General features: G+C 39.5%; 1 protein-coding gene across 3 annotated transcripts in view; it reads right to left on the reverse strand.

Annotated features, from left to right (window-relative positions):
* MYO18B (myosin XVIIIB) overlaps positions 1–20,285 on the reverse strand; it is a 2,352,406-nt gene that overhangs the window by 1,064,700 nt on the left and 1,267,421 nt on the right. For all 3 annotated transcript variants that reach the window (XM_044068483.1, XM_044068482.1, XM_044068484.1), the window contains one exon: positions 4,324–4,432. In XM_044068483.1, coding sequence (XP_043924418.1) covers positions 4,324–4,432 — 109 coding nt within the window. The remainder of the gene's footprint in view (positions 1–4,323; positions 4,433–20,285) is intronic.

The following is a 20,285-nucleotide window of genomic DNA, read 5'->3' on the forward strand; positions in this document are numbered from 1 at the left end:
ACTTCTGGCCCCAACTATCCCTTAGCCACTGCACTTGTATACTTAAATGGCAGTTGCAGAAAACCAACCCCACATGTTCATCACCTTTCCTTTCCAAAACATCTCTCAGTGAATGATGATATCCACAAAGAAGAGGTAAGGGGTCAGTACATATCCGTAGATAATGAAGTAAAAGTAATTCAAACTTTCAGGACTCCATGGTTATTAACATTAGACAATGAGGTGGCTTTTTGTTTCCTGCATATCAAGGAGGAGGACTGGACAAAGTTGAGTATGTTCCTCATTGGCAGATTTTACTTTGATAAGGTAATGCCCATGAGTTCTACAGTAGCCTGTGCAACCTTCATTCAGTTTAGCTCAGACCTACTGTGGCTTTGGGAGCAAAGGGTTTATGGTCAGAAAGCAGTACCTTATTTAGTTAGTTTTCTCATTGTTGTAGAAGGTAAGGAAGGAGTGATGAAAGGCATCCAGAGATTTTTAGAACTGTATAAGACCTCAGGAGAGCTACTAGCAAGGGAATGAGAACTGGAAGGAAGTATTGACCTTTCTGGCTTTATCTGTGGCTGTGTTCATGGACATTTTTCAGTTACCAGAAAGCAAGTTGCTCAAACTGCATGAGAAAATTGAGAGTATGTTGCACAAGTTGAACGGTCTAATAAAGGAGGTGCTGGGATTATTGGGTCTACTGAACTCTGCCAGTAGAGAGATATGGTCAGCCAGGGCATTTAACAGGTCTTTGGCAAAACTTTGAAGGGAAGCAAGAAAAGCGATAATGTTAGCATGTCTAACAGATTTACGGATGATTTGTTAATATGGATTGAGTTTGTTGTGCATCTTAATGGAGTGGCATGTGGCAAGATGAGTGCGTTTCTTCAGTTTATTTGCAGCTCTCTACAGATGCAGCAGAGTATTTAGGCATGGAGCCTTATTTTAAGGATAAGTAGTTTTCATCTCAGTGACTCCATGACTGATCAGATACAAAATGGAGAGAAATTGCCTTAATGGAGTTGTTGCCAGTCATGGCAGCAATGACAATTTGCCAGGATGAGTTGTATATATATATATATATATATATATATATATATATATATATATATATATATATATATATTTTTTTTTTTTTTTCATGTAAAGAAGTAGCAGTACAAGTATTGTTAAAAAGTCTGCAAAGGCTGAAATAGTTATGTTACTTTTGTGGAAGCTGGTCTTGCATGCTCCTAATATTAATAACATAAAATATATACAAAAGTCCTCACTGTGTGAAAAGAATCAATGGAGAACCAACAATAATATTGATATATTTACTGGGTGTTTTCATCCCCATTGTTGATTTTCATGTAGTGTTAGGTTTTGTGTATTTTATGTTAATGCTTTTAATATTAATGTTTTGTTCTCTGCTAAATATGTTCTGGTTAGATAAAATAGGTTTGATGATAGTCTGTCCAATTTTCAGAAGATTTACCTTCAGTACTTCCACAGGAGGTATGGGAGGCTGGAAGATTATAGTGGGGTGGTTAATTCAGTGCTGTCTTTCATGGTTTTGTGAGTAATTTAGGAATGCTAGGAAAAAAAGGCAAGAGAAGACAAGAACATCCAGTCAAGAGATGGATGTATTGTGTGAGAGAAGTCTCAGGCACAACTATTGAGGAAGGTAAGGGAGTATTAGGCAATCAAGAGCAGTGGTGACAGCCCATACAAAAAATATGTGTGTGTGTGTGTGTGTGTGTGTGTGTGTGTGTGTGTGTGTGTGTGTGTGTGTGTGTGTGTGTGTGTGCATGTGTGTGTGTTTGTGTATTAAACACACACACACATATATATATATATATATATATATATATATATATATATATATTTTGTATCTTTCGTCTTTTCCCAGTTAGGGGTCGCCACATCGGAAATCCGGTCCGCTAATGATTGGCAGTAGATTTTTACTTGCTGAGTTGCCGGCCCTGACGCACAACCTTCAACAAAGGTGCGCCCATTCACGCATGTCTCCACACAGAAGACGCTCTAGCTGAGAATCGAACAGGACGTCTTACTGTGAGGTGACAACGCTACCACAGCACCACCACATATATAAAAATATAAATATATATATATATATATATATATATATATATATATATACATCTACGCACACACACACATATATATGTTCTGTCTGAATGGGTTTTATTCTTCAGCAAAAACGTATGACCAACCTGCAAATAAACTTGTTAGCACTATTGAGTAGTTAGAGTCTTTAGGTGACTCATGCCTCAGTTGCTTCAGCACTGGTCATAGCTGATAAAGTGGCAGATCAGCTTCTTAAAAGAAATTATCTTGTCTTGAAGGGATGGATGGGGGAGTTGCACTTCTTGATTGTCCTTTGTCATGGGATGTCCACAATGTATGCATGACATACAGAGGAATGAAATGTCACAAGTCACAAGTTCTGAATGGCATGCTGATGTCATTGGATCAAGGTTGATGGAGAAGCATGAAGGGCAGAAAAAATGCTTGCTTTGTAAGGTGAGTGTGATTTTATTCCTACCAGACAGGCTTTATTCTGGGGAAGGGGAAACATAGACAATGGTGTATACTTGTTTTGGTTCTTCTCTGCTTGAAGGAAAGAAAGAAAATGTAGATAAACTCAACAAGGTATATACATCTGGCAAAAAAGGAAACGTGTGTCAATTTTATTGTAATTTCTGTGCATGTATATATATATATATTCCTTTCTCATGCAACCAACACATTTTTCATACATTCATAGAAGATTTTCTATAGTACAGCTTCCTACTGGTTCTCACAGAGTTTTGAAAAACATTAATTTATGATCGTATCAATCCTCCTTCAGCATAGTCAGATACACATCTAAACACAGTGAATTACTCGCAAAATTAAAATTTTGCACAGTGCAGTTGATAACTTTCATGCCATGAGTACTTTCACAGCTGCTTTAAGCTTTACTCCTTTCCTTGACACCTAGTGTCTCTTTTCTTCCTCCTCCCTATATATCACTGTGACAAATTATTTTCTGTAGATTCTGCATCTAACATGGCCGCCCATAGGCTAATGTATTCCAGATCTACAATCAGAAGAGTCACATGCTCAGTGGTTAAGAAAACAACCAATCAGCTTCTAGAGTAGGACATCTGAGATGAATATATCATTGACTGCTTGTGCTGTATAATAAGGAGTGGCCTTTTTGTGAAAAGAAAATATGCTGTTGGTGCACAGGGACAGCTGCTGGTAACAGTCTTGCTACCAGTGATTCAGTTTTAGATATCCTGATCTGAGTTATGGACAGAACATGGGAAAGCACAGCACTGATAAACACATACTAAAATGTTAATTTCCCTAACCAGGTGAGTGCAAATAAGGGATGCTACACAAAGGCAGATTTTCATTTATCAGTATATGGAGATGCAATGATGCACAATATATTAATTTTATTCTTATTAATTAAGGACGCTACAGTGGAACTGTACACGTGAGTGCCTGTAATTGCCCCGTTATTGGGTTTTGGGGGTATTTCTGCTTTTCAGTTAAGTGTTATGTTATACAAAATAAAGCTGATTACAGATGAAAAGTACATAAAACATGCCATTTATTTAAGAAGATGAGGGCCAACGTCAAGAATCCTATATAAAACCTGGTTACAACAGTGTGGAGATTGTTGTCATGGGGCTGCCACAGTGCCGATGTGCACAACTCTCAACACTAGCCATATGGCATTTTCAGGTTAAATTCATGAGGGGGTTTATAGTACAAGTTAGTACTGGTGGTCACTAATATTATACCTTTATCAGCCTGTAACATTTGAATTGACTTCATGTATGTGAGGCTCCAAAAAAATCTGCAATGTCACTGTGTAATACAGTCACTGTTGAGGCAGACAAATCCATCTATTAACCTCCATTCATAACTCTCAAGTTTATAATTGCAGTCCAAACTGCAGCTTTTGGCATGTTAACTTTTGAAAGCTGAAGACCTTAAGTCATGCTTTTCTCCACTGATGACATTCATACCTCCTGCCATAGTTTACATGCTTATTCTCACTTTTTAAAGGTATTCCCTTTTCTCTCTAAAACTTGAATTCTTATGCATAAGTACATTTATAGTCGTAATGAACAACACAGTTAGAAATCACTTTTCTATGCTGTAATTTCAGCAGCAAAACTCATTTTTACACATCATTTTTTGATCATTTTCTTTCATTTCTAAGCTGCTCCAAGCCTGAAATACACTGTTTAAAAATAAGTAGTGAAATGCTTCAAGCACTAGGTCATCTTTTAGTGCATTACTGTGTCTCTGTTGCTACACATAAGTTGTCACTACCTCCTCCACTGCTACTTGATTCAAGCTGCTGTATATGAAGCCGCTGGTGGGTTTCTTCAAGCTGTTTCTCCACAGATTCCAAATTCTTCTGTACTTGCTCATGTTTAGCCTTAAAGAGAAAGCAACAATCATATTTATGCTATACAAATGAGCTTAGTGAAAGTCCCTAAAAGCACAGCCAAGTTTCTTCATGTTCCACACACCATCCATCTTAATTTTTCTAGACTTTTCATCCCCCAGTGCTAAAGCAATACAGAAACTGATAGATGAGATGCCACGTAACTTTAATGTAAAGAGGGGAATGGAATCCCAAGGCTGAAGAAATGTGAGTTTTAAACATGCTAATAAACCCTCACATTTGGCAAAAGTGTCTTTGTGAGGGTAAGAAACCTAATAGGTATTTTGCTGCCTGTATTGTGCAGAGCAAGCCAGTATTACTGCTTAACAGAAGCCACTTGGAAACAGTGCAGAAATGATTGGTGTGCCAAGACTGGTTATTGCTTATGTCACTCAAGCACCTACAGCAGAAGTGATAGCCTAACCTAAACAGCAGTCATCTGTCAAGCCTGTCTACTGTAGTAAGAAGAAGAGGTAGGGTGCAATTTATTGTGGGGTGATAAGGTGCAAAATGGTATGATCAATTCTTACTGCTGTTTATTACACCTGAAGAAATGTACAGAAAGACTGCTAAAAAATCAGGCTTAATACAAGTACAAATTATCACTACTAAACTAATTTAAAATCTAAATGTTTTCAGGCCTTTTATACAGAGCTTTACCACTACACAAAATGCACAGCTGTTGCAAAGAAACAAGCTTAATGGATAGTCTGGATACATTTTTAAACATTTTACTGACTGCCTAGTGCACCAACACTGCATGTGAAGAATATAGTTTTCTTACCAAACAGATGCAGCATTTTAAAGTTTCTGCATATACCCACATTCCAAAGACATACATCTGGAACATTTCCCCCTGGGCATCCTCTGAAAATGGGCTCTGTCCCAGTCAGACATTCCTGGTAAACAAATGTTAAATAAATACATATCACTTGCTCACCCTTTTTTCATGTACACTGCCAAATCAGAAGAAGCAAAAAGTCCCACTGCAGGTGTGAAGGTTCTTGTTTATCCAACCTTTCTCCCGGCAGGTTGGGTGAAAGGGGAAAAAAAGCAATGAAAGTAGATAAAGTAATCTGGTAGCGTGTCCTAGGAGTTATATTTCATGGATATCAAAATACATCTGTATTCCACAAATAATGAGTCAGAGTCTGACATAAGGTTTTACTGATCCTTATTTTGAAATGAATGACTGTTATCGTATGGGATTCCCTTCTGGGATTCCTGAATTTAAATGATTCTTACAGCTGAGAGGAGGTGAATTCCAGGGGAACGACATCTCTCCTTGACTACTCTATACATTTAATACGATCTGGTCTATTGAGGCATCTCATTTGCATGTGCTTATTTGGCACAGGTGCTTTCATTCTGAGCTTGCTCCAGTTACAATAATTTTAATGAATACTCAGTAGGTGTCCCCTCTTCTGAGGAATTGTGTTAGCTTTACCTTCTTAATTATTTAATAAACTAGATGTTTATTTTCACAATGCACAAACAAAAAAAAGTAAAAGCAGATAAATATTAATAAAACTTGATTCAGTGATGTTGGTCTCTGCCAAATCATGGCTGTAACTGGGGTATTCTCCTGAGCATTCTTTTTCAGTAGTAAACTCCCTGGGGTAGCCCAGGGATAAACTAAAACAGCAAATGTACAAAGTCCCACTGTAGGTGTGAAGGGTCCTGTTTATTTAACCTTTCAACCAGCAGGCTGGGTGAAATGCAAAAAACAAAAACAAAAAAAAAAAAACAAAACAAAAAAAAAATGAGCAAACAAAGTGGATAAAACATTCTTGCAGAACATTCCTAGGAATTATATTGCATAGATATCAAAAACCAGCAGTATTCCACAAATAATGCACCAAAGTCTTAAATATGACTTTACAGATCCTTATTTAAAGATCGATGGGTGTTACTGTGTGGAATTCCCTTCTAGGATTATATAATTTAAATGATTCTTAAGGCTGAGAGAAGAGATATCCTTATGGGAAGATGCCTCTTATTGGCTACTGTATACTTATTTTGATAGGCCTATTGGGAGATATAATTTGCATAATTTTATTAGCCACCATTTTGTGAAAGCAAGCATCTGGTTTATTAAATATTGTAGAAGGTAAAGTTTACCACAATACCCCATAAAAGAGCGCACCTACTGAATGTTCATTAAAATTATTGTAAAAAGGTGTACTACAAGTATCTAATCTGATATTTGGAGATGCACATTGTAATTTATTAAGCTGCTTTTAATGTATTATATCATGCTTTGAGTTATGTGATGCAGGACTTCCTTACTTAATTAATAGTTGTGATTTTTAGCCATGTTGAGTTTATTTTATTACACGGTATTATCTCTGAGGTTTAATTGGATTTGTTTATGTAAAGAAGAGCTGCCAGATAAACTTATGAGGGAGCAGCAGTGAGCATGGTATGTCTGAGCTTCAGCAAGGCCTGTGAAATAGTTCCACATTAAACAATGGTAAGTAAGCTAAAAGAAATAGGAATAAGGATTTATCTCATAATTTTCTTCTTCACATCCTTACCACTGCTATCATGCTTACTAATCTGTATATACAGTAGAGAGTCGATTATCTAAACTAATTGGGACCTAGGGTAGTTCAGATAATCAAACTGTTCAGATAATCAAACATGTAATTGAACCAGATTAAAAAAACTTTATAAAAATCCTTTTGGTTAACATTAAACAAGAAAAATAAAATAAATATACTGTAAGTACAAAATGGTACAGTATATTATTGTAGTACAAGCTCAAAAAGCACTCACAAGTGAAGACATATAACATTTACATATTCAGACCTTATAAGTTTTTCTACCTGAAAACTATGGAAGGCTGCATTCAGATAATTAACATTTGAATAATAGACTCGCTACTATATCTCAATAGATCCAACTTGGGCTCTTAAACATGGAGTTAACTAAAGCAGTTTTCCAGTCACCTGTTGCTTCCCCATTGGTGAAAGATCTATTAAATATGTCTGTGTCCACTTATAAACACATCAGTTATTTTTGAATTTTCTCACTCACTATTGACCTGGTTATCTTTCACCTACTACTGCCTCCTTCCTCTCCCAAGAGAGCACTGTTTACTCTTTTTTATTAGTAAAACACTCTGTCTTTATCCTATGGTCTGAGTTAACATTCCCTCTGTTGTGGCCTTGGCTATTCTCACTTGTTTGGTCACTTTCCTCCTTGGCCTGATATGCCTGCTTCTTTTCCCTCACTTCCTATTTCTTTTCACCATTTGAATGTCATTTTGTCTCCATCTCATTCGCATGCTTCCTCCTGTCTCCATCTCATTTGCATGCTCCCTCCTGTCTCCATCTCATTCGCATGCTCCCTCCTGTCTCCGTCTCATTCGCATGCTCCCTCCTGTCTCCATCTCATTCACATGCTCCCTCCTGTCTCCATCTCATTCGCATGCTCCCTCCTGTCTCCGTCTCATTCGCATGCCCCCTCCTGTCTCCATTTCATTCGCATGCTCCCTCCTGTCTCCATCTCCGTCTCATCCGCATGCTCCCTCCTGTCTCCGTCTCATTCACATGCTCCCTCCTGTCTCCATCTCATTCGCATGCTCTCTCCTGTCTCCGTCTCATTTGCATGCTCCATCCTGTCTTCGTCTCATTCGCATGCTCCCTCCTGTCTCTGTCTCATTCTCATGCTCCCTCCTGTCTCTGTCTCATTCGCATGCTCCATCCTGTCTCCATCTCATTCGCATGCTCCCTCCTGTCTCCGTCTCATTCACATGCCCCCTCCTGTCTCCATCTCATTTGCATGCTCCCTCCTGTCTCCGTCTCATTCGCATGCTCCCTCCTGTCTCTGTCTCATTCGCATGCTCCCTCCTGTCTCCGTCTTATTCACATGCCTTCTCCTGTATCCCCAGCTTCGGTCATTTGTAGTCCATTTTTCATTGTTTCATGCTGCTTCCTTTTTCATCTTGGCATTCATTAATCAGCCTTCTTGCTAACTTACCAACTTAAGGTAGTTTTCAGTTCAGTACAGCCTACACGGTTGTATGCAGAACTTAAAATCAGGAGTAAGCCCTGCAAATTCAGGGAAACCGACTGAGCTATTTAGAATGGCTGGAAAGGACTATAAACCTATACTAACCTTTAAAAAGGGCACAGTATACTCAAATCAAGGGGTGGCGTAACCCAAACACAATCGGGCTAGGCTTATAAATGCCCCAGGGCAGATAGCCTAGTATGAACCTATGAACCTATGAACAAAATAAAGTGCAGAGCTATTTGTAATCTGATTGGTACTTCACATGTGATCTCGCTGGCTTGTTCCTGGAGCTTCTGAGAGCTTGGAAAAGCTGGTCTACTGATAAGTTGCTTTGTTCTCCATAGACCCCCTATAGTTTTTTGCTTTGTTTTTTGTAATAGTACTAATTCATTAACCAGATAGGTACATGGGATGCAGAGTCTAGTTTCAGGGGCAACTAGGAAGAATGTCTTGTTATATTACACACGCAAGGTCACATAGTAGGTAAATGACAGCTGAGGGAATCAAACCCTTATCACAGAAACTACACCTCACAGCCTTAACCCTCTGCACTGACTGCCAGTCCCTGCTTATCCCAAAATAATATTGTAAGATACTGAAACACCAAGGCAGACACAGGGTGATATCAGCTTTGTTAATGTACAATTAAAAAGGAGCTTTGCAGTGGAGTAAGTCCACATGCTGATTCACTTTAGGTCTGTGCTCCTCATACCTCTGCATTTCCGAATATACTATCTTTGAGATCACTCATCCTTCAAGGTGAGGAGAGAGCTTCCTTTCTCCAAAAGTTCCACAGTCTCAAAGATATAATTCCTCAATAGCAGGCTAAGTAGGATTCAAATACAAATATTCTCCAAATTAAGTAAACTTGATGGGACCATAAATTCCAAATGTACATACCTCTAGAAGATTTGGTCCAAACAACTTGCAAATAGTTTTTTCTAGAGTGTACCCTCCCCTGATGGTTCTTTTTTCCATGCTAGTTTAGATACCTTTTTTTTTTCATGAAAATAGCTGTATTTTGGATCTCTGCTTGGTCTTCATGGGCTTGTGTACTGCTCCATGTAATTCTCCTTTTCCCCCTCTCAGCTTACATTTTACACTGTTTAACCCATACAGTTGTTAACTGTCTCGGGAAACCACCCATACAGTTGTTAACTGTCTCGGGAAACCTTTTTAGCTTATGTCATAGCTGAAGCTTACTGGTTGTTTTTCTCAGCACTATTACATTGCAGATTCCATGGTTGGGCCCTGCTTAATTCACCATCATTATGCTTGGGCTCACTCTGCTCCCCTACCCTCCTCCCAATTCCCCAACACCCCTGCTACTGTACATTTAAACTATCCCAACTTCACCACTACACTTCTGCCAACCTATCTCTACATCAAAACAATCAAAACATAACCCAGTAGCAGTTGCCCTACAATTAGCACATTTGACTCATTTACTTAAAATGCTGCAACCCAGCATGCCCCTTTAGAGGTTGCACTGCTGTAACTATAACTACTCTTGCCAGTAACATGTCACAGTGCAAACTAATATCTTCAGCAAAATCCAACTTACACGTCATACAAAAGGACTCTGTCTCAAACTCTACTAGTGTGCTTCCTCTGCTTAGTAGCACTCTTTAACAACTGTCATACCTCCCTACTAAATATAATTAATACTCCTACAAACCTACACTCACTATATCAAGATTTACTAAGTCTATCATCACCATATCATTCACACTGTATGTTATCATAAGAAATCAAGTAAAACTAAAGCACAAATGCATTTGGCTACATGTTTTACTAAATTAAATTTTAGGCTTTCCCCAGTCAACAATGACGAATAAATAAATAAACTTTTGTCATTTAATGACTTATTGCTTAACTGACTTAGTAACTGAACGAATGTGCTGCGCCCTGTCACTTAATATATTGAACTCTACATCAGACTATTAAAACATACCCCCTACAAACTGTTTGTCCCACAACTGCATCATCAGAATCAGGAATAAATTGGACAGCTGCTCAAGATATAGTAACTATAAACATAAGTTTATTAAATGCAATGCACACAGTTCCACGGATGCAACCAAAGTACAAAACTACATATTTTGGAATCAGAAAGCCTACTTTACATGATGAAAGCATAGTTATAGCAAAGCAAGCTTTGCACAAGGTCTTTAAGAACTTTGCCAATACTAGGTCCTCTGTTTTGTTTGTTCCCCCTGTTAATAAAGCTCAAATAGGACAGCTTGCAGGTGAATTTTGGATTCCCACCTATGTGTACAGTTTTGTCTTAATGAGAGCTGGGGAAGCATTTTGTTTGATATGGTCTGGGGGCTTATTCTAAAGATGGTAGGACAGTTATCATTCCCAAAGTATTCTCTAGTAGGATATGTTAATAGTTTAATGTAAAATTGGGCCTTGTAGTAGGTGATGGTGATATTACTATTTTTGGATAATAAATCAATCAACCAGGATGGAGTGTATCAGTCTATCGACTCCCATTCTTCTGAATGCCAACAGAACAAAAAACAAAAAAAAAACTGCTGAAACAACTTTTGTCAACAGTGGAATTCCATTTTCTCTGCTGTTGTGTGACAAAGGGGTAGATATATTTATGACTGGGAAGTGCAGGGTTGTCCTTCAACAATGGGGTTATAGGGGGCTTGCCCCCTTCAAAAAATCTTATTGCTGAGGTTTGCTGAAAGTTGTTTCAGCACACTGTCTTCAGTGAGTTGCTATTCATTTTTTCTATTGTCAACCAATCAACATGGTTTCAGTCAGGGTAAGGTCTTTCACAGCCTTAAATTCCAAGCAGAGGTCACCACACAGGAGTCTGTGTTAAAGACAGAGAAAGGTAAAAGAGCTTTCAGTCAATCTGGGTAGCTTATGAAGGATATTCTTGAGATTTTCTTTGTTAGGAATCAATGGAGTTTTTCAGGCTGAGCAAGACAGTTACATGCTGAAGGAAGCATTATAACCTATAATGGGCTTGATTAGAGAGTACCTTCGGCTGATGTTCTTCCTGGTGCATCCAATTCTGAGGAGGGTACATGTGGTCATCACTTTTATGGCCAACGCCTGACTTGGGCCTATGTGCAACATCCCATATACCTAGCAGTGGTAAAAGGCTTTTGTATGCTGGCTAGACATCAGGATCATTTATGGCAGAGAATCCCTCATGTAATAAATACTGCAACATAGGAATAGAAAGGCTGAACAGGGAGGATGTTACAGTAAGCTAGAACAAGGAGAGGGTCACAGTAAGCTGCCTATCGGGCGCTAGAATCTGCCACATAACACAAGCACTCGGGTCACTCCACGGCAAGTACAAATATGACACAGTCATTGTCCGTGCTGGTGTGAACAACCTGAGACGTACCTCCCTGGACTACATGAAAAGAGACATAGAGGAGCTCTCTGATTATGTAGCCCAGGCAGGTATGACCCTGACCCTGAGCAGTATCCTTCCTTCACCAAGAATGATGCCACAATATAGAGACAAGATGATCAGCTTTAACAATTGGCTTAATGTCTGGTGTCATTCAAAGGGGATCCAGTGTCTGTCTGCCTGGGATGACATGCTTGACAAGCCACGCTGCTTCACAAGGGACGGCTTGCACCTTTCACACCTGGGATTCCGATTATTGGCTAAGGCTCTTGCCACCCCCATAGTGCCTTTTTTAGGCAAGGCTCAAATTCTAAACCTACCACCCTAGAAAACAAAAATGGGAAGAAACTGAGGGTAATGCTGCTCAATGCCAGATGTCTAAATCTCAAAATGCATGCACTCGAGGCCCTTCTCAGTATGGAGAACATCGATGTCTGTGCTGTAACTGAAACCTGGTTCAAGGCTCCTGAGAGCACCCCGGCACTATTAGGTTTTACCTCATATCATGCGTTCCGGCCCCAAAACCCGGACCACACCACAAAAGGAGGGGGTGTATCCATATTCATAAAGGATACCCACACCTCCAGGTTGGTGGCAACGCCTAAGCTCGGAAACCATCCAGGTGCAACTAACCATAGGCAAAACTACTCTACAAATTGTAGCATGCTACAGGCCACCCTCTCAAACTCAGGAACCCCACACAGCCTTCCTGAAGACACTGGAGGGTATAAATGTATCTCCAAACACCATCATATTGGGTGACTTCAACTACCCGAATATAGACTGGGAACATTACTCAAGCCCTAACTTTCTAGCCCAACGGTTCCTGGAGTTCATAAATTCAAATGCCATGGAACAGCTAGTCACTGTTCCCATGAGAGGAGAAAATATACTAGATCTCATTATCACAAACATGGGGACAAAATGCTCCACACCAGAAGTATATCCCTCATTGGTGAGATATGATCATAAACTAATCTCACTGGAAATCCACATCCCGCCCCCACCCCAAACAAAAAAGACCACAGTGAAGAACTTCTCGAAAGCAAACTTCACACTACTCAAGACTGGTGTGGTATCCTTCAAGGCCCCTGAGCCAGTGGAAACCACAACCCAAGCTGCGGAAGCCCTTACAAATGCCTTCTATGAACACCTCCAGGACTGCATGGATCAGGCAATCCCAAATAAAACCAAGACTCTTTCCACAAAGGGCAAACGTCCAGTCTGGTGGACCCCAGCCTTTAACAAACTTTACAATAAGAGGAGAAAGCTATTACATGATAGAACAAAATCCATAAAAGGGAAGTCACCCCTGATCATTATTAGTAAAAAATACGAGCACTCATAAAATCAACTAAGGCCAATTTTGAGAGAAAAATTGCCATGGATTCAAAGGACAATCATAAGGCCTTTTTCAGCTATGTTAGGAACCTGGGTGGAAACTCCCAGATATGCTCAGAATTAGTCCAAAATGATACAAAAATCACTGAACCCACAGACATTGCCAACATACTGGCAGACAGGTTCAGTGCAAACTTCATCCCCCTCTCCCCCCCTAAAGGAGAGATAACTATCCCAGCGGAGTGTAGCCTCCCAGACATCTCAAATGTGCAGGTGAAAGCTGCTCTCTCTAAAGCTAAAAACACAGCATCAATGGGACCGGATGGTGTCCTTGGCTGTGTGCTACATGAGCTAAATGAGGAATTAAACCCGCACATAAGGCAGCTGTTTAATCTCAGCCTTACCACAGGATACATGCCCAAGGAGTGGCGTACGGCAACTGTGGTCCCACTCCACAAAGGCAGTGCCTCTATGGACCCTGGTAATTACCGCCCCATAAGCTTAACAAGTCTAGTCTGCAAAGCTATGGAGAGGATCATAATGGAGCTCATAAACAAAGATATAGGGGACTTGCAGACATTGGACCCGACCCAGTTTGGCTTCGTCAAGGGAAGATCATGCCTTTTGAACTTAGTCGACTTCTTCGAAACAGTCACCAAGGCCATTGATGAGGGAAAGGCAGTCCATACAGCCTACCTTGACCTTGCAAAGGCTTTTGACACAATACCCCACTCGGGTATTGTAGAAAAACTTACCAGCTTAAATGTAAACCCATATGACACAAGATGGGTTGCAAACTGGCTTAAGGACAGAACCCACAGGGTTAGAGTTGCTGGCGCTATGTCAGACTCCAAGCCGGTCACAAGTGGTGTCCCACAGGGCTTGGTCCTTGGCCCCCTATTGTTCGGCATCTACTTCTCAGAAGTACAGGCCAACATGGGAGGACTTTGGCTGACAAAGTTTGCAGATGACTGCAAACTGGGCGCCATAGTGGAAAGTGCATCGGACACGGATATCCTTCAGAAGGGACTCATGGAAACAGATAGCTGGTGCCAGAGCCATGGCCTGAAGTTAAACGCCAAAAAATGTATAGTCATACCCTTCGGAAAAAACAAGGTAACCCCAAGCTACCATATAGATGGCAATCCAATAAGCACAGAAGAGGTTATCAGGGACCTGGGGACCCAGGTTGACAGTGGCCTTTCTTTTGACACTCACGTTGCTAAAGTGGTTAGAAAGACCTTCTACATTGCCCACCTGATCATGAAGGGATTCACATCCAGATCTAGTGAGGTCATTGTTCCCCTGTACTCTTCACTTATCAGACCAATGATCGAGTACAATGCCTCATTCGGGATGTATCTCACCCGACATCTGCAGCAATTGGAGAGACCCCAAACGTTCCTCACCAAAAGGATAAAGGGACTCCAAAATCTGTGATATGCTGCCAGATTGAAGAAACTCCAGCTCTATTCAGTCGCATACCGTCTGCTCAGAGGTGACATGTGCCTGACATACAAGGCCATACAGTGCACTTTCCACTATGGCGCCCAGTTTGCAGTCGTCTGCAAACTTTGTCAGCCAAAGTCCTCCCATGTTGGCCTCCACCTCAAAAAATCCAAATCCACCAAAACCACTAGAGCAAGCGACTTAAACCTTAGCACGGATATAAACAGGACGTGCTGGAGGGATAAATTTATCACTCAGAGACTCCCTATGCTGTGGAATAAAATCCCGGTCCATGTGAGGCAGAGCACCTCGCTGGCTCTGTTCAAGAGAAATCTTGACCTGTGGATGGGAGATCGTAGGTTTACCCCGGGAATCATCTCTGTGTCACTGCTGGACAGAGGCACAACAAACTAATGGGCACAGTATTTTTTCATATAAGGGGTGGCGTAAGCCACAAAAATTTGGGCTAGGCTTATAAATGCCTTAGGGCAATGATGGCCTAGTATAAACCTATGAACCTATGAACCTATGAAAGACATCATGCAATTGCTACACATTTTATACAGTCATAAGCTTGGTGAGTATGCCTTTCAACCTGTTAGTGTAAAAAATCATGACAAATCCTAAAGTAATGGGGGGATAAAGCCAGAAAATAGGGACAGAGTTTAAATAATGCTCCTGTAAATTTAGAAGGTTACTAGAATAACAGGATTTGCATTAACATGCATTTTCTGAATGATATGAAGTCTTAAACACAAATGTATGCTAGTGACCTTAATCCTCAGTGACTTGCCAGAAAAACATACATTTTATGATGAACAGACCAAAGTTATGAGGCAAAAATCTGGACATTCTGCAAAAATCTGGACAGTTAAGTGATATGCTGGGGAGAGATTTAGGGAAAGCTGCAAAACCAGTGAAATGTCCGGATTAGAAAGTATCACACACATTTTTTATAAAGTATCCATCCATTTACATTCAATACCTATCAATCATGTTACATGACTGTGGCAGGTATGCAAGCCAATCAGAGTGTGCAATTAAACATGTCAATTAGCTTAAAGTGCTTGTCTCACTGACTATGAATCTGATGAATCTCATGTCTCTTTCACAGTCTATATTTGTGTGTGTGTGTGTGTGTGTGTGTGTGTGTGTGTGTGTGTGTGTGTGTGTGTGTGTGTGTGTGTGTGCGCACGCGCGCATGCCAGGAAAATGTCCCATATATGTGTTTAAATTACCAATCATTATTCGTATTTCCACACTTTTTCCATCTAGGTAGCAACTTAGAGTTAATAGCTTCATTTTGGTTAAGCAGATCATTATTATATAGACACAATCATTCATGATTAAACCTACCAGATTCACAAATATCAAACAGATTCTTCTTGAGTATAATAAATGCACACTAACATTCCTGATCCATGTTAAAAAGCAGACAATTCAATAAGTCTTTGTGTCTGCTTTTATGGCAAATTATATATTAGGCTTCTCATTACTTATCAGCCAATGTGTCTCACATTTTACGTGTTATCCTTCTATTCTTTTTTAGAAGGTTTCATAAAGTATCTTTGTAGCTTGTTTTCACTACATAATGTTTGGCAGCTGCATTAAGCCCTTGTTAACATATTGCTTTTTCATCATTAAATTCTGATGGTTTAAAATAGCACCACTTTAGCTGCTTGTTTCATACGGAGGGATTGTTGGTCAGATCAAATATTTATGGCTTGATCAGGGAGTGGAATGTGTCTTGAATTTGCAGCTGTTAGTGAAGGAGGAGAATCACATGTTTTTTAATGGCTGGTTTAAACTCATGAGACAGCAAACAGCATTGCCGGAGTATAAGGTGAATGCAGCTATCAATGGCCCAGTCTGATGGATTTAGCCTGTAAAATTGAGTGCCAAATATCAAAGTAAATTCTGATTTAGACAATGGGTGGATTGGCACCACACTAGGAAACTGGGCCTTGATCCTTAGAAATATCAGATCCATCTGAATCATACCTCTCAACATTTTTGCAGAATGTCCTCATTTTTTTTTCATATTTTTGGTCTGTTCCTTCCGAGGTGGTGCAGCAGTAGCATTGTTACCTCACAGCAAGAGGTTCTCCTGTTCGATTCTCGGCTGGAGTGCATGGAGTGCCTTCTGTGTGGAGTCTGCATGTCCTCCCCATGGTTGGGTGGGCGTTCGAAAGACATCCTTAAATGGGCGTGCCTTTGAAGGTTGAACATTGAGCTGGCACCTCTGCGTTCATGAAAATTGACTGCCAATCATTAGCGGACTGGAGTTCCGCTGTGGCGACCCCTAACTGGGAAAAGCCAAAAGACAACAACAGCATTTTTGGTCTGTTCCTAAAACAAGTGGTTTTCTGACAAATTTTTGAGGACAGACGCCACTAAATAATGACAACTATTTAAGTTTCAGACTTCATATCTTTCTGGAAGTGCATACTAATGCTAAACCTGTTATTCTAACAACCTTCTAAGTCCATAAAAGGCATATGAGTGTTAGGATGGCTGAGTGGTCTATGGTTCCAGACTCAAGAGTTAAGCTCCTCCAATGGCTCCTGGGAATTCTGGTCTCCAGATTAAAGCACGGGTTCAAATCCAACTTCTAACAGATAATTTAGGGGTGGGTTTGGCATAATGATTAAGGTCTTCATGTTATAGACACAAAATGCATGGTTTGGTTCTGGCATTATGTTATTGGCTAAGCTTAAAATTGCCCTTCAGGGCAGTTAGCCTAGTATTCACGTATGAACTTTTAACAGCAATATTTAAAATTTATCCATGTTTTTGGGGCTTTGTACCCCATTATTTATGGTTTCATCCAGATCTCTTCTGCTTAGAAATTGGAGGTATTATCTGAATATGCTTTTGTTCTATAAAGCTTCATTGGATCCTCCCCAAAAGAGATGTAAAGTAGATTAAGTTAAGAGTTAATGTAGCTAGTGAGTGACGGGGTGTGGATCTTAATCCAGAGTGGGTAATTAATGTTAGCAGGATGATACTATGATACAGATACAATTGAAGTTATAGACTCCTAAAATGGTACTGGTATGGAAAAATAATAAAACCAGAATTCTCCTACATTCAATTAACTCAGTCTATGAGCCATTAGAAAACAACCTTGGGACTGGATGTAGTTAAACAAATAATATAACATTTCAGAGGCATCAAAATGGCTACATTTCCATGTCAATAGTACCATAATTTGCATCAGTCAGAATTAAAAACATTCATCTCTGAGTATTTATACATGCTGTAATGAATCTGTAATTATCAAAAGAAAATGATAACGTTTTGCCTTACTGCAGCACTGCAGCTGTCGACAGTTCATGGCTCGAATCCTGTTAATTCTTAGTAGACGTTCTGATGATTATTTTTTTAAGCTGTAGTGCTGGTATAAGTTCTCAGTATACATACATAGCTTATAAACATATACATAAAAACAAATTCCTCTTCAAAATACAGCATGATTTCAAACCCAACCATTGTACTACAACAAGTCTGTCTAATTTCATTATCAGTGTTAACCAAAACTGGAATGAAGGCAATGTAGTTTTCTGAATTTTGCATGACCTATGCAAATTCGTTGACACAGCGCCATACTACAACTTTCTTTCGGAGCTTGCATCCCTTGGGTTTTCCCTCCATCTCTTCTTTCCATAGTTACTTATCCAATTGCCAGAAGGCAGTTAAATATCAGCAGGACTTCTCAACATTTCAAAAACTGTATGTTGGTGTTTTTAAGGATCAGTATTTAAATTCTATTTCACATATTCATGAATACACTTCATACCAGTGCTAAATTAGCCACATCTGTACAGTATGCCAATGACTCACTGCCTATCTGTACTTCCACAGACAATACAGAACTGCATGAAATTACACAACAGTCGTCCAATGCTATTGAAGCATGGCTGAAAAAAATCTGATCTACTTCTTAATCTGGAAAAATATTAAACTAATGTTTTTTACCCTAAAAGAACGCAGAAACACCCATTTCATATTACCTCAAATAACAACTTAGAAATGAAACTGTATGACGAATTAAACTACTGGGGCTCATAACTGATGACAACTTCTAGTTTGACCAACATATACTTTAAAAAAATCTAACCATCTTGGCTCTCTTTACAGAGCCAAACTGAACTGATTATCCTAGCTTCAACCTACCTTCTTCAATGTCTGCTATATGCTTCCCTCATATTTACAAACATCAGCATTACATTTACAACTAAACTAATATCTTGCTATCACAAATTGGCAATATTTGCAACCAACTCCATCTAAAGCTAAACAACAACATGAGACTGATAGTGGAAAAGTACCATAAGGGAAAGTTGAAAAGAACTTTCAAGAAAGAGTTCAACAGAGTATGTATCTATTCAGAGGTAAACAGCTGGGGGCTCGCACAGTACACAAAGATGATTCAATTTGGTGGCCACATTGGCCTCCCAGGAAGGCAAATCCCCTCTCCCCATCTTGGGGGGTGCAAGACCAGCCCTAGGCATGCTGACCACCATCAGGCATACTTCCTCAGCAGCAGTGCACCACAACTGGCTCCAGGTTGGCCAGGAAGGCTCCATGGAAGGTGGATCCCCTCCCCAGAGGGGAGTCTTACAGCCCATGGCATTCTCTTTCTGTCATTAAAAGAATCAAACTGGCTCAAAATCACAAATCAGCTAGCCTACTGACAGCTAATCCCTATACACACCATAGTATACCCTTCTGACAAACTGACCAGCAGTACAGCACACTTTGCTGGATTATTCTCCTAGCAGGGATTTTTCCTCCTCCAGCAACAAACTTCTCTTCTCTTCTCTATTAGCAAACAAAGTAACTCTGTTGGAGTTTTTATTTACTTAATTATGTCTCAGAACACCGAAACAAAAATGCCTACACATATCAAACAGACAAAAAAGGTCAAGAAATTCAAAATGTTTCTTAAAAAGCAGGTAAATCAAACCTGGCTGTACTCCTACTGCATACCAGATAGTCTTCTCAGCACACCTGCACTTTTCCCTGTAACTTTAGTCTCCTCCTGTAGATCTTTCCTATTAAACCTTGAAATATGGCTAAAACAAGTAATTCCTTCATATTTTAAATATAGCTCATAATTTTTTCATTTCTTTGAGACTGAAACTTCTGCCTACCACAGTAGTTTTACCCCTTAACGCTGACTTCTTCCCACTTCTATACTTATCATCTATATTCATCTGTAGTGTTATTACATTCTATCCCTTCTTCTTACCCTATTTTCACTAATTTCATAGTCCTTCTCCAGTCCACTGACATTGTTCCTTTCTTTTTACTCCTGTCCCTACATAAACCTTCTCCTTTCTATCACTGGCCTAATAACTCCAGTAACTTTCTTTCTATATGACTTCTAATGTTGTGTTACTCCTAAAATATATACCGTCTACTTATAGTCTACTGACAAAGCATACTCAGTCAATATTTTATAATTTCTGCTAAAACTTTTATCTAGCAAGTTTGTATTATTTTCTCCAAAGTTATTTATTTATTTTTTGTTACTTCTTGTGCAATTTGTGTATTATTTTTCTTTTTCACTTTTTCTGGTAAAGTGTCACTTTTTTATGTTTTTGTGTTCTTCATTCAGCCTTTCTCATCACAAACAAATAAACA

The sequence above is a fragment of the Protopterus annectens genome, chromosome 4.part0, assembly GCF_019279795.1.
Source record: "Protopterus annectens isolate FY-2018-M chromosome 4.part0, PAN1.0, whole genome shotgun sequence".
Taxonomy (NCBI): domain Eukaryota; kingdom Metazoa; phylum Chordata; order Ceratodontiformes; family Protopteridae; genus Protopterus; species Protopterus annectens.